General features: G+C 38.8%; 1 protein-coding gene across 1 annotated transcript in view; it reads right to left on the bottom strand.

Annotated features, from left to right (window-relative positions):
* Positions 1–17,111, bottom strand: part of AFG1L (AFG1 like ATPase) — a 171,341-nt gene that overhangs the window by 116,090 nt on the left and 38,140 nt on the right. Inside the window, exon 3 of the mRNA XM_040350205.1 lies at positions 9,057–9,108. Within this exon, the coding sequence (XP_040206139.1) occupies positions 9,057–9,108 (52 nt within the window). The remainder of the gene's footprint in view (positions 1–9,056; positions 9,109–17,111) is intronic.

Below are 17,111 nucleotides of genomic sequence, written 5' to 3'. Positions count from 1 at the left end.
CTTGTAATGCTATTTTGCAGTCCAAAATGGTGGGACAAGTCGTATAAGTGTGAAAGGGGACTTAGTCGTGCACTCCACAAATCTGGCCTTTATAGAAGAAAGCCATTGTTGGAAGAAAGCCATAAGAAGTCCCATTTACAGTTTGCAAGAAGCCATATGGGGGACACAGCAAACATGTGGAAGAAGTGCTCTGGTCAGATGAGATCAAAATTGAACCTTTTGGCCTAAAAGCAAAACGCTATGTGTGGCGGAAAACTAACACTGCACATGACCCTGAACACACCAATCACACTGTAACAATAAAAAGGTGGTGGCAGCATCATGTTGTGGGGATTATTTCCTTCATCAAAGACAGGGAAGCTGGTCAGAGTTGATGGGAAGATGAATGGAGCCAAATACAGGGCAATCTTAGAAGAAAACCAGTTAGAATCTGCAAAAGACTTGACTGGGTGGAGGTTCACGTTCCAGCAGGACAATGACCCTAAACATACAGCCAGAGCTACAATGGAATGGTTTATATCAAAGCATATTCATGTGTTAGAATGGCCCAGTCAAAGTCCAGACCTAAATCAAATTGAGAATCTGTGGCCAGACTTAAAAATTGTCATTCAGAGACACTCTCCATCCAATCTGACAGAGCTTGCACTATTTTGCAAACAACGGGCAAAAATTTCACTCTAGATGTGCAAAGCTGGTAGAGGCATCCCCAAAAAGACTTGCAGCTGTAATTGCAGCAAAAGATGGTTATACAAATATTGACTCAGGGGTGGCTGAATACAAATGTGCGTCACACTTTTCACATATGTATTTGTAAAAGAAATTTAAAAAACATTTATCATTTTCCTTCCACTTTACAATTACATGACACTTTGGGGGTTATTTATGAAAGGCAAATCCACTTTGCACTTCAAGTGCACTTGGAAGTGAAGTGGCTGTAGATCTGAGGGGAAGATCTGGAACGAGGGGAAGCTCTGCTGATTTTATCACCCAATCATGTGCAAGGTAAAATGCTGTTTTTTTTATTTCCTTGCATTACCCCCTCAGATCTACAGTGATTGAACTTTCAAGTGCACTGGTAGTGCAAAGTGGATTTGCCTTTCGTAAATAACCCCCTTTGTGTGTGTTATGGGCTATCACATACAATCCCAATAAAATACATTTACTTTTTGGCTGTAACATAACAAAATGTGGAAAATTTCAAGGGGCACTGTAGCATTTACTTCCTGGAATCCATCTGTCCTCAAGTCAGGCATGCAGGCAGGAGGATGTGCTTGGATGAGAATATCTCTCCTCTCCTCCTCTATATTAAAAAAAAAGCGCTGATCTTTGTTGGACTTACGAACGAGCTCCTGGAATGGAACTTGTTCGTAAGTAGGGGACTTACTGTAAATATAACTTCCTATCTATTTACTAAGGCTAGCAGCATAAGGATCAAAGTTAGTTCATGGTAATTGAGAGAGTAAAGTTCAGCGATCACAAACTGAGAAGGCAGGCTCTTTATTGCAGAAGAGACAAGCAATTTCTTTCAGCTTACATCACCAGCATAGTCCCTGTGCGCCAAGATGACTGACTCCGGTGCATGTGCAGGAGTGACGTCATCCTACACTGGCATATGAAAATGTTTGAAAACTGGCACCCAGCAGATGATGCCAGCAAGGGATGTGACCATTAAAGGAAAGGTAAATTTAGCTCTGCTTTAATATGTCCTATACTTTAAGCACAGAGTAAAGATAGTAAAGTAACAACTAGACAATGCATTTCCTGAGGAAAATGCGAGTGGGAATGCTGAATTGCTGAGCCCGCACCAAAGCCATTCACCATAACCACTACAGTATATTTAGGACATACAAGCAGTGTTCCTTCAGTACTTATAAAGCCTAATATCACACAGCTCCTTTCTCTATCTGCAATATAGAGAGTGTCCTGACTTGCCTGGTCGCCCCTCCCCCTCAAGAGGCTTTCTCCACATGAGGTGGGGGAGGAGGACTGCACTGAGGTAAGGAAAGCTATTTAGGGAATCAAAATACCATTAGAAACGCTTTCATCCACACGCAAAATCAGTTATCGTAGCCTTCAAACAAAACGTAATAAATCCTCAACCGTACATGCGATCGATACAGCGACTACACCATTTGAAACACAAGGCTTTTGTGAACGCATCGATATGAAATTTATGTTGATAAACTTAAAAATGTGGCCATGTCAGCGATTTAGAAAAGAGCGTCTTTGTGTGTTTCGCAGGAATTTTTTTTAGACTTTTTAACATGACGGTCAATGGGAGGGCGTTTGAGGCACTTGTCCTTTAGAAGCTCCTGGAACTAAAAGTCAAATGCCTATCGCAAAACTGATCACATTGCCTGAAACCAGACAAGCATACCTACGTTTTGATATATAAATTGTGTATGACAAGTAGATCTTGTGGGCGTGAGAGCAATTTGTTCGCCCTTTTTTTAAAGATAATTTTTGTTTTCAAAGATCTCCACTCTAAAGGTCACATGACACACTCTAAACCTGCTCCATAGGATTACATTATAACCGATAAAAAAATCACTAAACGTAAATTGCGTTTTCACAAAAACCGTATAAGATATCAATCTAAAAAGTCATGTTTGGATAGCTGAATATTTTGTGACCGCTTTAAAGTTTGTTTGGTGTCTGTAAGTGAAAGTATGAAGGAGCTGAAACTTTTGGCAGAACGTGTGTTTTGAAGCAGGAAAAAGGATGTTCTCATTGACTTCAATGTTAAAAAAAAGTGTCTAAAAGCTTAATATTTTAAAAAGTATAAATAGTACAAAAAAACTTGAAGAAGTCCCATCGTTAGCTGAACGAGATGAACATTTTAAAAGTTGAATGGTCTCAATAGCTGAAAGTATGCAGAAGTTACGCAGAGCCAAAAAACGTACGGAATAATAAAATTAAAATTAAAATTAAGAACTAGAAAATGCATTCCCTGAGGAAAATGCGAGTGGGAATGCTGAATTGCTGAGCCCGCACCAAAGCCATTCACCATAACCACTACACTATCTTTAGGACACACAGCTCCTTTCTCTATCTGCAAAGTAGAGAGTATCCTGACTTCCTGGTCGCCCCTCCCCCCTCAAGAGGTTTCCCCTCCCCCCAGGTCAGTGAGGAGGAATATTGCACTGAGGTAGAAAGCTATTTATGGAAAGAAATTCCATTACAAACGCCTTTTAATTCACAGACCAATACATTAATTACGCCTCCAAACAAAACGTAATAAATCCACAACCGTACATGCGATCGATACAGCGACTTCACCGTTTGAAAGACACGGCCCTTGTGAACGCATCGATATGAAATTTATGTTGATAAACTTAAAATTGTGGCCATGCCAGCGATTTAGAAAAGAGCGTCTTTGTGTGTTTTGCAGGAAAATTTTTAAAATTTTTAACATGGACGGTCAATGAGAGTGGTTTTGTCACTCTTGTCCTTTAGAAGCTCCTGGAACTAAAACTAAAATACGTATCACAAAACTGATCACATTGCCTGAAACCAGACAAGCATACCTACGTTTTGATATATAAATTGTGTATGACAAGTAGATCTTGTGGGCGTGAGAGCAATTTGTTCGCCCTTTTTTTAAAGATAATTTTTGTTTTCAAAGATCTCCACTCTAAAGGTCACATGACACACTCTAAACCTGCTCCATAGGATTACATTATAACCGATAAAAAAATCACTAAACGTAAATTGCGTTTTCACAAAAACCGTATAAGATATCAATCTAAAAAGTCATGTTTGGATAGCTGAATATTTTGTGACCGCTTTAAAGTTTGTTTGGTGTCTGTAAGTGAAAGTATGAAGGAGCTGAAACTTTTGGCAGAACGTGTGTTTTGAAGCAGGAAAAAGGATGTTCTCATTGACTTCAATGTTAAAAAAAAGTGTCTAAAAGCTTAATATTTTAAAAAGTATAAATAGTACAAAAAAACTTGAAGAAGTCCCATCGTTAGCTGAACGAGATGAACATTTTAAAAGTTGAATGGTCTCAATAGCTGAAAGTATGCAGAAGTTACGCAGAGCCAAAAAACGTACGGAATAAAATTAAAATTAAAATTAAGAACTAGAAAATGCATTCCCTGAGGAAAATGCGAGTGGGAATGCTGAATTGCTGAGCCCGCACCAAAGCCATTCACCATAACCACTACACTATCTTTAGGACACACAGCTCCTTTCTCTATCTGCAAAGTAGAGAGTATGCTGACTTCCTGGTCGCCCCTCCCCCCTCAAGAGGTTTCCCCTCCCCCCAGGTCAGTGAGGAGGAATATTGCACTGAGGTAGAAAGCTATTTATGGAAAGAAATTCCATTACAAACGCCTTTTAATTCACAGACCAATACATTAATTACGCCTCCAAACAAAACGTAATAAATCCACAACCGTACATGCGATTGATACAGCGACTTCACCGTTTGAAAGACACGGCCCTTGTGAACGCATCGATATGAAATTTATGTTGATAAACTTAAAATTGTGGCCATGCCAGCGATTTAGAAAAGAGCGTCTTTGTGTGTTTTGCAGGAAAAATTTTTAAATTTTTAACATGGACGGTCAATGAGAGTGGTTTTGTCACTCTTGTCCTTTAGAAGCTCCTGGAACTAAAACTAAAATACGTATCACAAAACTGATCACATTGCCTGAAACCAGACAAGCATACCTACGTTTTGATATATAAATTGTGTATGACAAGTAGATCTTGTGGGCGTGAGAGCAATTTGTTCGCCCTTTTTTTAAAGATAATTTTTGTTTTCAAAGATCTCCACTCTAAAGGTCACATGACACACTCTAAACCTGCTCCATAGGATTACATTATAACCGATAAAAAAATCACTAAACGTAAATTGCGTTTTCACAAAAACCGTATAAGATATCAATCTAAAAAGTCATGTTTGGATAGCTGAATATTTTGTGACCGCTTTAAAGTTTGTTTGGTGTCTGTAAGTGAAAGTATGAAGGAGCTGAAACTTTTGGCAGAACGTGTGTTTTGAAGCAGGAAAAAGGATGTTCTCATTGACTTCAATGTTAAAAAAAAGTGTCTAAAAGCTTAATATTTTAAAAAGTATAAATAGTACAAAAAAACTTGAAGAAGTCCCATCGTTAGCTGAATGAGACGAACATTTTAAAAGTTAAATGGTCTCAATAGCTCAAAGTATGCAGAAGTTACGCAGAGCCAAAAAACGTACGGAATAAAATTAAAATTAAGAACTAGAAAATGCATTCCCTGAGGAAAATGCGAGTGGGAATGCTGAATTGCTGAGCGCGCACCAAAGCCATTCACCATAACCACTACACTATCTTTAGGACACACAGCTCCTTTCTCTATCTGCAAAGTAGAGAGTATGCTGACTTCCTGGTCGCCCCTCCCCCCTCAAGAGGTTTCCCCTCCCCCCAGGTCAGTGAGGAGGAATATTGCACTGAGGTAAGGAAAGCTATTTATGGAAAGAAATTCCATTACAAACGCCTTTTAATTCACAGACCAATACATTAATTACGCCTCCAAACAAAACGTAATAAATCCACAACCGTACATGCGATCGATACAGCGACTTCACCGTTTGAAAGACACGGCCCTTGTGAACGCATCGATATGAAATTTATGTTGATAAACTTAAAATTGTGGCCATGCCAGCGATTTAGAAAAGAGCGTCTTTGTGTGTTTTGCAGGAAAAATTTTTAAATTTTTAACATGGACGGTCAATGAGAGTGGTTTTGTCACTCTTGTCCTTTAGAAGCTCCTGGAACTAAAACTAAAATACGTATCACAAAACTGATCACATTGCCTGAAACCAGACAAGCATACCTACGTTTTGATATATAAATTGTGTATGACAAGTAGATCTTGTGGGCGTGAGAGCAATTTGTTCGCCCTTTTTTTAAAGATAATTTTTGTTTTCAAAGATCTCCACTCTAAAGGTCACATGACACACTCTAAACCTGCTCCATAGGATTACATTATAACCGATAAAAAAATCACTAAACGTAAATTGCGTTTTCACAAAAACCGTATAAGATATCAATCTAAAAAGTCATGTTTGGATAGCTGAATATTTTGTGACCGCTTTAAAGTTTGTTTGGTGTCTGTAAGTGAAAGTATGAAGGAGCTGAAACTTTTGGCAGAACGTGTGTTTTGAAGCAGGAAAAAGGATGTTCTCATTGACTTCAATGTTAAAAAAAAGTGTCTAAAAGCTTAATATTTTAAAAAGTATAAATAGTACAAAAAAACTTGAAGAAGTCCCATCGTTAGCTGAATGAGACGAACATTTTAAAAGTTAAATGGTCTCAATAGCTGAAAGTATGCAGAAGTTACGCAGAGCCAAAAAACGTACGGAATAAAATTAAGAAGAAGAATAATAAAAAACGAATATCAATACTGGGAATGCTTATTAAAGCATTCCCACTAATTAAGAATAACTAGAAAATGCATTCCCTGAGGAAAATGCGAGTGGGAATGCTGAATTGCTGAGCCCGCACCAAAGCCATTCACCATAACCACTACACTATCTTTAGGACACACAGCTCCTTTCTCTATCTGCAAAGTAGAGAGTATCCTGACTTCCTGGTCGCCCCTCCCCCTCAAGAGGTTTCCCCTCCCCCAGGTCAGTGAGGAGGAATATTGCACTGAGGTAGAAAGCTATTTATGGAAAGAAATTCCATTACAAACGCCTTTTAATTCACAGACCAATACATTAATTATGCCTCCAAACAAAACGTAATAAATCCACAACCGTACATGCGATCGATACAGCGACTTCACCGTTTGAAAGACACGGCCCTTGTGAACGCATCGATATGAAATTTATGTTGATAAACTTAAAATTGTGGCCATGCCAGCGATTTAGAAAAGAGCGTCTTTGTGTGTTTTGCAGGAAAATTTTAAATTTTTTTAACATGGACGGTCAATGAGAGTGGTTTTGTCGCTCTTGTCCTTTAGAAGCTCCTGGAACTAAAACTAAAATACGTATCACAAAACTGATCACATTGCCTGAAACCAGACAAGCATACCTACGTTTTGATATATAAATTGTGTATGACAAGTAGATCTTGTGGGCGTGAGAGCAATTTGTTCGCCCTTTTTTTAAAGATAATTTTTGTTTTCAAAGATCTCCACTCTAAAGGTCACATGACACACTCTAAATCCCTTCCATAGGGTTACATTATAACCGATTCCATTTTCTGAAAAAATCGCTAAACGTAAATTGCGTTTTCACAAAAACCGTAAAAGATATCAATCTGAAAAGTCATGTTTGGATAGCTGAATATTTTGTGACCGCTTTAAAGTTTGTTTGGTGTCTGTAAGTGAAAGTATGAAGGAGCTGAAACTTTTGGCAGAACGTGTGTTTTGAAGCAGGAAAAAGGATGTTCTCATTGACTTCAATGTTAAAAAAAAGTGTCTAAAAGCTTAATATTTTAAAAAGTATAAATAGTACAAAAAAACTTGAAGAAGTCCCATCGTTAGCTGAATGAGACGAACATTTTAAAAGTTAAATGGTCTCAATAGCTGAAAGTATGCAGAAGTTACGCAGAGCCAAAAAACGTACGGAATAAAATTAAGAAGAAGAACTAGAAAATGCATTCCCTGAGGAAAATGCGAGTGGGAATGCTGAATTGCTGAGCCCGCACCAAAGCCATTCACCATAACCACTACACTATCTTTAGGACACACAGCTCCTTTCTCTATCTGCAAAGTAGAGAGTATGCTGACTTCCTGGTCGCCCCTCCCCCCTCAAGAGGTTTCCCCTCCCCCCAGGTCAGTGAGGAGGAATATTGCACTGAGGTAAGGAAAGCTATTTATGGAAAGAAATTCCATTACAAACGCCTTTTAATTCACAGACCAATACATTAATTACGCCTCCAAACAAAACGTAATAAATCCACAACCGTACATGCGATCGATACAGCGACTTCACCGTTTGAAAGACACGGCCCTTGTGAACGCATCGATATGAAATTTATGTTGATAAACTTAAAATTGTGGCCATGCCAGCGATTTAGAAAAGAGCGTCTTTGTGTGTTTTGCAGGAAAAAATTTTAAATTTTTAACATGGACGGTCAATGAGAGTGGTTTTGTCACTCTTGTCCTTTAGAAGCTCCTGGAACTAAAACTAAAATACGTATCACAAAACTGATCACATTGCCTGAAACCAGACAAGCATACCTACGTTTTGATATATAAATTGTGTATGACAAGTAGATCTTGTGGGCGTGAGAGCAATTTGTTCGCCCTTTTTTTAAAGATAATTTTTGTTTTCAAAGATCTCCACTCTAAAGGTCACATGACACACTCTAAACCTGCTCCATAGGGTTACATTATAACCGATTCCATTTTCTGAAAAAATCGCTAAACGTAAATTGCGTTTCCACAAAAACCGTAAAAGATATCAATCTAAAAAGTCATGTTTGGATAGCTGAATATTTTGTGACCGCTTTAAAGTTTGTTTGGTGTCTGTAAGTGAAAGTATGAAGGAGCTGAAACTTTTGGCAGAACGTGTGTTTTGAAGCAGGAAAAAGGATGTTCTCATTGACTTCAATGTTAAAAAAAAGTGTCTAAAAGCTTAATATTTTAAAAAGTATAAATAGTACAAAAAAACTTGAAGAAGTCCCATCGTTAGCTGAATGAGACGAACATTTTAAAAGTTAAATGGTCTCAATAGCTGAAAGTATGCAGAAGTTACGCAGAGCCAAAAAACGTACGGAATAAAATTAAGAAGAAGAATAATAAAAAACGAATATCAATACTGGGAATGCTTATTAAAGCATTCCCACTAATAATAAAAAACGAATATCAATACTGGGAATGCTTATTAAAGCATTCCCACTAATAAAAAACGAATATCAATACTGGGAATGCTTATTAAAGCATTCCCACTAATAATAAAAAACGAATATCAATACTGGGAATGCTTATTAAAGCATTCCCACTAATAATAAAAACGAATATCAATACTGGGAATGCTTATTAAAGCATTCCCACTAATCAGTAACATAGTATGCAAACTCTACAACAGTGAAGTTAAATGAAATTATTATTCTATAACTTACCAACATCTCCAAAAACATAAAGTCCTTTAGGAGGTTTTTTTTGTGAGAAAAACTGAAATGAGAAAATGGGACAAGAAGCAAAAGCGTTATTTTGAACACTCTGTTTACATATTAACTGACAAGCATAGCAAACTTATACTGTTCACCATTACAGCTAGCACACCAAGATACAAAATAATATTCTTCCTTTATTAAGATAGCCATCAGCAACCAGTTCAATTCTGACATGTTTCACGCTAGGCACAACACTTACGTGAGAAAGCGATGTGCCTTGTTTGAAACATATCAAAATATAACCTGTTTCTGCTGGATATCTGGGAGATACCCCTTTTACTGGTACAACTGTATCCAAATCCAACTTTTTCTTTTGAATAGAATTGGAAAAGTTTCTATTGCTGTCTGTTACTTGTGGGAAGATTCACCCTATTGGTTCAAATGACTATTGGCACAATGACTAAACCTGAGTGAAAATCCCCAAAATTTTGTTGTTTCTGAATTGGAGTAAAAGATAAAACTTACACTTTAGTTAGGCATTCGTGTTAGACCATAGTGTATAGCTTATGAAATGCTTGAACCATATTTACACCTTAAAGTTTAACCCCAATTTTGTTGCAGGGTCTTACCTTTTTTTCTACTAAAATAAATTGCTGTGTGTTTCAGTTCAAGGAGTGTGGAGAATAGGGCGCCGACCAGCGGTGGTAAATACCGTCTCTCTGATCCAAGATGGAGGGGAGCTGTGCTGTTAGGACCTGACAGCACATCCCTCCAACTTGGATCAGAGAGACAGTATTTACCAATGCTGGTTAGCTGGATGGTATGGATTCATTGACATGTCTGTTTTTCACTTCCATCTTGTAAGTGTTTTTAACCCTTCCTTGTGATTAAAGCGGGAGTTCACCCTAAAAAAAATTTTTAACATTAGATTGATGCTTATTTTGTCAAGGGGAATCGGGTGTTTTTTTTAAAATCGAAGCAGTACTTACCGTTTTAGAGATAGATCTTCTCCATCGCTTCCGGGTATGGTCTTCGGGACTGGGCGTTCCTATTTAATTGACAGGCTTCCGACAGGCTTCCGACGATCGCACACATCGCGTCACGAGTAGCCGAAAGTCGGTGCGGCTCTATACGGCGCCTGCGCACCGATGTTCGGCTACTTTCGGAAAATCGTGACGCGATGTATGCGACCGTCGGAAGCCTGTCAATCAAATAGGAACGCCCAGTCCCGCAGCCCATACCCGGAAGCGGCAGAGAAGATCGTTCTCTAAAACGGTAAGTACTGCTTCGATTTTAAAAAAAAACACCCGATTCCCCTTGACAAAACGAGCCTCAATCTAATGTTAAAAATTAACTTTTTGGGTGAACCTCCACTTTAAAGTGTTTTATTACTGCACTCAGAAGCACCTTCTTCTCTGCTTTGCATGAGGAACATCCGGTATGAAAAAAAATACAAAAGGTTTATTGAAACACCATACAAGCAGTAAATATGTTCAAAGGTTGGACCACATCCTTGATTTATTTTCAGAGCACCAAGGTATCCTCAAAACCCAGGTGCTATATTAGGTAAAGAGAACAGCTTAAGTGGCTAACCCCCCATCTTTCTTTCTATGACCCCCAATAACTTTGCTTCTACTTAGCAAATGCGTTGAGACCTCACTGGCCAACAAGAAACCAATGGGAGTAGGATGAGGTAGGCCAGGGATCGATCACAGAAGTTTTTTATCAATATCTTAAAATTGAGTACATGCTTTTTTTGTGATAGGGGTTCCAAGAGGATGGGAGAAGACACCTGTAAGTATATTTTTAATGGATTTGGAGCAAGTAAGGTTAGCCCACAAGATCACTTTTAAGTCCAATATCGAATTCCAAAATTCTAGGCACTAGCTAGACAAAATGAGCTGACAATGAAGGCAAAGAACAACTTATATACTTATTACACATATAGATATTTCCCAACTTTTATGTTACAATTTTACTGCCTGCATCATGAATTATAGTTGCCAGGTTACATTCATGGGTAAGTAATATTATTCTGATAAGAACATTTTGTCCAGATGCTTTAATTTTCTCTATTCTTGGTTACTTCTGTAAGTTTCTGTCCACATGACTGTACAAAATCAAAACAAATGGCTAATCTGGATATAAAAAACAATTGGTTGCCAACCACTACAATTCCTATGGTCACATTAATTCTTTAAATGTGTCGTTTGATGACAGACAAATAATTCAAAAGATATTTTCCTTTCAAAATACTTACCTAGGAAATTAATTTTCAAACATCTCTGTAATAGAATGCACACAAAAACCAACCACTCATTAGCCAATAACAGGTACTGACCTATGTCTAGGATACATTCTACAGGTGACCTTACATTGGGATAATATATGGGATTTCTCATCAGCTAGCTGATCTAACAGAATGATACATGATCATATATACAGTCATAACACAACGCCCATCGGGTTTGGATAGTTAGCCTAAATTCTAATGGAATGTTTTAAATCTGGTTAACACATAAAAGCCAAAATCTAAAACGTTAGACTTCAACCTAAAAGCCTGTATAGAGAGTCGTGACTATCATCAGGCAAAGTATATAAGAATGTCCCAACTCCAAGGGGCAAATACAGAAGATGTATTTGACTTAAAGGGTCACTAAAGGAAAAAAGGTTTTTGCTGAAATGACTGTTTACAGGGTATAGAGATATAAAAGTTAACTGATTCCTTTTAAAAATGATTACAAATAGATAAAAATCAATCATATAATGTGCCTGCAGGTTAGTTTCACTTTTAAACTGGTTTCATGTTCCTGTGAACTAGAGAGACACACAGAACAAAAACAAACAAATCCAGGGCAGCGTTTTGTTTTTAAAATTAATCTGATTGGTTCTGTTAAGTTTTAGACACACAGTAATGACAGCTTAGACCACCGTGAAAAGCTCCCAGTACTGTGGTTATAAGGAAACAGGCAACCAGGAAGTGTGGAGATCACAGCAGAATTACAGCAACTTCAAAGCAAAAATGAACAATAAGGACATGAAACCAGTACTGCAGTAAGGTAAAGGAAGCTATTTAGCTAAAAAAAAAAAATTCCTTTAGTAATCCTTTAAAGCAGAGTTCCACCCAAAATTGGACCTTCCGCTTTAAGCACTCCTCGTTCCCTTACATGCCACATTTGGCAAGCAAGTAGGAAAATAAACAAGATTTTACAATCACTTTAACCACTAGAGAGCCGCGATATAGACGAAAGACGTCCACAGCGCGACTCAACTGAAATGCAAATAAAAGGACGTCCCTGGACGTCCTTTTATGTGCATTCCCTGCGCGCAGGGAAACACTGTGCCCGGCGCATCGCTGAGATGCCAATGCGCATGCCTGGCGGCCGCGATGTCTGCCGGGTACCCTTGATCGGCGGTGATAGCAGGGGTGGGGAGCTCTGTGTGTAAACACAGAGCTCCACATCCTGTCAGGGAGAGAGGAGACCGATGCTGTGTCCCTTGTACATAGGGACACAGCATCGGTCACCTCCCCCAGTCAGTCCCCCTCCACACACAGTTAGAACACACCCAGGGAATACATATAACCCCTTCCTCACCCCCTAGTGTTAACCCCTTCCCTGCCAGTCACATTTATACAGTAATTAATGCATTTTTATAGCACTGATCGTTGTATAAATGTGAATGGTCCCAAAATTGCAGAGCTGTGGAGTCGGAGTCAGAGTCGGAGGAAATGTTGGGTACCTGGAGTCGGAGTCGGAAAACAATGCACCGACTCCGACTCCTACTAAATTCACAAAAAGTTATAATTAATGACTTCTCTACTGTAAGAATAAAGACCAATGCATGCAGTGCCTCACGTAACCGCAAAACGAACACGTTAAGTGACCGTGAAGAAGCATGCTTTTCATGTGCTTCACTATATGGCACGCAACGCACAATTAGGAGCTGCAATACTTATACTTTCCATAGTGTTGTGTTCTGCTTTTACAGGGAACGCATGTTAGAGAACCAGTAAGTGTCCAAATAAAAAAATTCCAACAGGAGTTTTATAAAGCACTAAAAGAAGTTGAAAAGTATGATCGCTCATCAAAACTTACTGTTGAAGAAGCCATCCTTGTTTATCCAGAGATCGTTAGTGATGTGGCCAGAATAGTTACTGCAATGCCACCCACCCAAGTCAGTGTCGAAAGATTATTTTCAGCCCTAAAAATAATAAAGTCTGACTTAAGAGCCTCTATGAAAGAGGATCTGGCAGAGGCAATTCTCTTCCTTAGAACTCTACATTGAATTGATTTGCATTTGCTAAGCCTATAACTACATTTCAAGATTAATATAAACCATTTCTAGGTTTTACAGATTTTGTTTTTGGTTCATTATAGATAAGCTTTGTTTTTGTTCTAAAACAACCAAATAATGTGGTTTGTATTTTTGAACTGGTAAAAATCCTGTTCCTGATGTTTATGCCTGCTGCTACTATCCAGCCACTTGATTGTTTTCATTGTGTTTGCCTTTTGCTTAAACTGTGCAATACAGTAGACTGTTGGCTTCCCAGCCAGTAGTCCTGTGGTAGGTTGCGTTTCTTTCCCTCGAGGAATGTATAAAATACATTTGCATATTAATACAGAGGAGTCGGAGTCGGAGTCGGAAGTACATAAAACTAATGAGTCGGAGTCGGAACATTTATCTACCGACTCCACAGCCCTGCAAAATTGTGTCAAAAAGTGTTCGATATGTCCGCCCCAGTATCGCAAGCCTGACAAAAAAAAAAAAAAATCGCAGATCGCCGACATTACTAGTAAAAAAAATAAAATAACAAAAAAATCATAAATCTATTCCCCATTTTGTAGGCGCTATAACTTTTGCGCAAACCAATCAATATACGCTTATTGCGATTTTTTTAACAAAAATATGTAGGAAATTTTTTTTTTTTAAATGGGATATTATAACAAAAAGCAAAAAATATTGTGTTTTTTTTTCAAAATTTTCGGTCTTTTATTTGTTTATAGCAGAAAAAATTTAAAATCGCAGAGATGATCAAATACCACCAAAAGAAAGCTCTATTTGTCGGGAAAAAAATGATAAAAATATAATTGAAAATTGGTCTGGGCACGAAGGGGGTTTAAGTGCCCAGTAATTAAGTGGTTAAAGACTCTACAATGTATTAAACTTTCCTGAATAACTTTAAGATTATCTGTACTTCTGGTAGTACTTTTTTATTCAATTAAATTAAATTTAGATTTAGATTTAATTTAGATTTTGCATGAGAATAAGAGACAGCTACTTTTAACTGGTAGAAAGGTAGGCCAAGAACAAAGATATACTTCTCTAAAGATGCTCCATCCTACAGTAACATTGTTTATCTACAATATGCCAGATGTGAAATTATAAGTGTTACGCAGACTTCATTTTATCCTAATGCGCAACATCTGTTTTATGCTGCAGCTGGACACATTGTGTTGCTAATTCAGTGCCTTTTTTTAGGTGTTAGTTCCAATAAATGCTATGATTTTCCAACTATTCTTGTTACTACGATTATAAGATATACTGGGTGACAATTCAATTTAGACCATGTGCTCAATTTTCTCAATTTTTTGTTTTTATGGGTTACACACTTTCCTCTTTTAAGCATGGACATGTTTATTATCTAAATAGCTTCCTAAAAGAAATTAAAACAATTTTCTATGCTACAATCATTTTTACTATGAATGTAATAACTATAATGAATACTAAATGGTAAATCTTTGGAAAAATTATTGCACTTTTCCAGCAGCAGCATCAGCTTAAATTAGATTAGTCTATCACCCAAGTGCCAGTTCGCTACATAAATGTATCTATTAAAAAGACAGTAGTCATTTGAAATCAAATTTTTTTGGAAGGGGGAGGGGTGGAGGGAGAGCAGGTACCTGGTTTTGAATGGAACCTGCTCCCACTTCCCCACAATAAGTGGGGGGTGGTACTACTTCATCAAGCCATAGTAGGGAGAGAATTTCCACACTTTTGGAGTTTATGGGAAAATAAAAGGAGTCAGGACAGAGCTCCCCCTGCTGAGGAAACAATGGAACTCACTCCGGACCCTTTTTATTACAAAAGTGAAAGGGAAACGGTTGGTGTGTCCAATGAAGGGGTAGCTCCTTTTTCTTTTTCTGTAATGGCCGAGGAGCAGGAGGGGCTGAAATCAAGCAAGGGAAGGAGGGGGTAGAGCAACTAGTGGTTCCCAAATCCTATCGTCAGATGGTATTAGATTTAGCCCATGGTCATATAATGCGTGGACACCTGGGTATAGAGAAAACTAACTAGAGAATGACCCAGAGATTCTTTTGGCCTGGGTTACATGCAGATGTCAAAGAATACTGCGAGTCATGCCCAGAGTGTGAGTATTTTGCGCCGTCGCCATATTTTCAAGAAAGGAAAGTAATCGCAGCAGCAGAAAGCCAACCGTCAACACCAGGGGATGAATTGCCAGGCCACTGCAACCCAGCAGGAAGCCATTGCAGCCCAGCAGGAAATTAACTGCCAGTTTGCGGAGGCCCTGGTGGAGTTAAAGAAGGGGTCTGCAGGTCCTTTTCCCCGTGGAACAGAAAATGATGAGTGTCAGCTATTACCTACATAAGATGACACCTGCAGATTTTGCGGAAGCTTACCTAGCGACTTTTGAAAGAGTCGCTGTTCAAGAAGGATGGCAAAAAGATAAATAAGCAGGACTGATAGCACCCTTTCTGACAAGAGAACTCCAAAAGGCCTATTTTGACCTGGAACATGCTGCCCAGGATTATAAGAAGCTGAAGGCCGAGATATTTGCACACGTGAGCATCCCCATTGCAGTCCGGGCTCAACAGGTGCATTGGTGGTGATACAGTACTGACAAAGCACCCCACTCCCAAATGTTTGACCCAATACCCCTCACCAAGAAGTGGTTGCAGCCAGAGACTTTGTCAGACCCTAAGATTATGGAGCGTGTGGTCATGGACTGTTATTTATGCACGCTCCCTGCCATTTTAAGGAAGTGGGTCAGCCATGGGGACCCTAAGACTGCAAACCAGCTGGTGGACCTGGTGGAGAGATATACTGCTGATGAGGACTTGTTCATGCCCCACCCCAATGTCTCTAGCTGTGAAAAACCGCTTGGAGGATCCAGTAAGACTGTTTCAGGGTTCAAGGGCATGGGGAAAAAAGGACAAGACTGTTGCCACAGATAATGAGACTTTGGGCTCAGGACTTGGAGACTGGCCAAATAGTTCAGCAAGGTCTCTGGGGTAATTTAGAGGACTGGGTACAGAACACACAAAGAATATAGAGAGGAAAAATAAAAAACTACGCCAACATAAATTTTAGCAAAAAAGCATATAATAAATCAGAAAAAGTCCAATTGGGTTGAAAATGCCTCAGATTCGGAAATCGGGACGAACACCCTGGTGCACTTGTTATCCTTGTGAACCACCACCACATGGAGAGAGGCTTACCAGATGATAGATAAACACCAGCAGTCCCATGGGACGGCGTGCAATGACGTCACCGCGTTCTAAGTTAGGAGGAAGGGCTCCTGTTATGCCGGCCAGCATCTAAATTGACATGCCTTATTTACACAGATGTTTGTAAGTAGATTTTTATACATTTTTAATAAACCCGAGTTTATACATTATTGCGCTATAAAATATAAAAGTAAATAAATACCCAACATGTCAAGCATTAAAATTGCATGTACCTGTGAAACAGCAAAAAAATGTCAGTACCCTATATTTTTCTTAGGTGGTGTATTGAAAGCCCCTACAGGTCATCAGTTTAGCATTACCCGTGAGCCCTGGTACTAAAATTATTGATCGCAGTCTGGCGTGTGTGGTGACATGTAACATGTGTAGCACAATTGCTTTTTTTCTTTTATGTAGGCATCCCAACGTTTGCATTTTTGTCCCTGAACGACGTCAGATTGTGACGAAACGTACATCGTGAGGAGTGACATGCTGACGTCATCGTGTAGCATGTCTGGTGAGGACAGGTGTTCGTGAGCCGGCCGGCTTTCTAATTCTTCTGCTTCATTTAAAGCTTTTTATGCAAGTGCAAATG

Source organism: Rana temporaria, chromosome 4, assembly GCF_905171775.1.
Source record: "Rana temporaria chromosome 4, aRanTem1.1, whole genome shotgun sequence".
Lineage (NCBI taxonomy): Eukaryota > Metazoa > Chordata > Amphibia > Anura > Ranidae > Rana > Rana temporaria.
The sequence above is the reverse complement of the archived record's forward strand: the minus strand, read 5'-3'. Positions and strand labels throughout refer to the sequence as shown.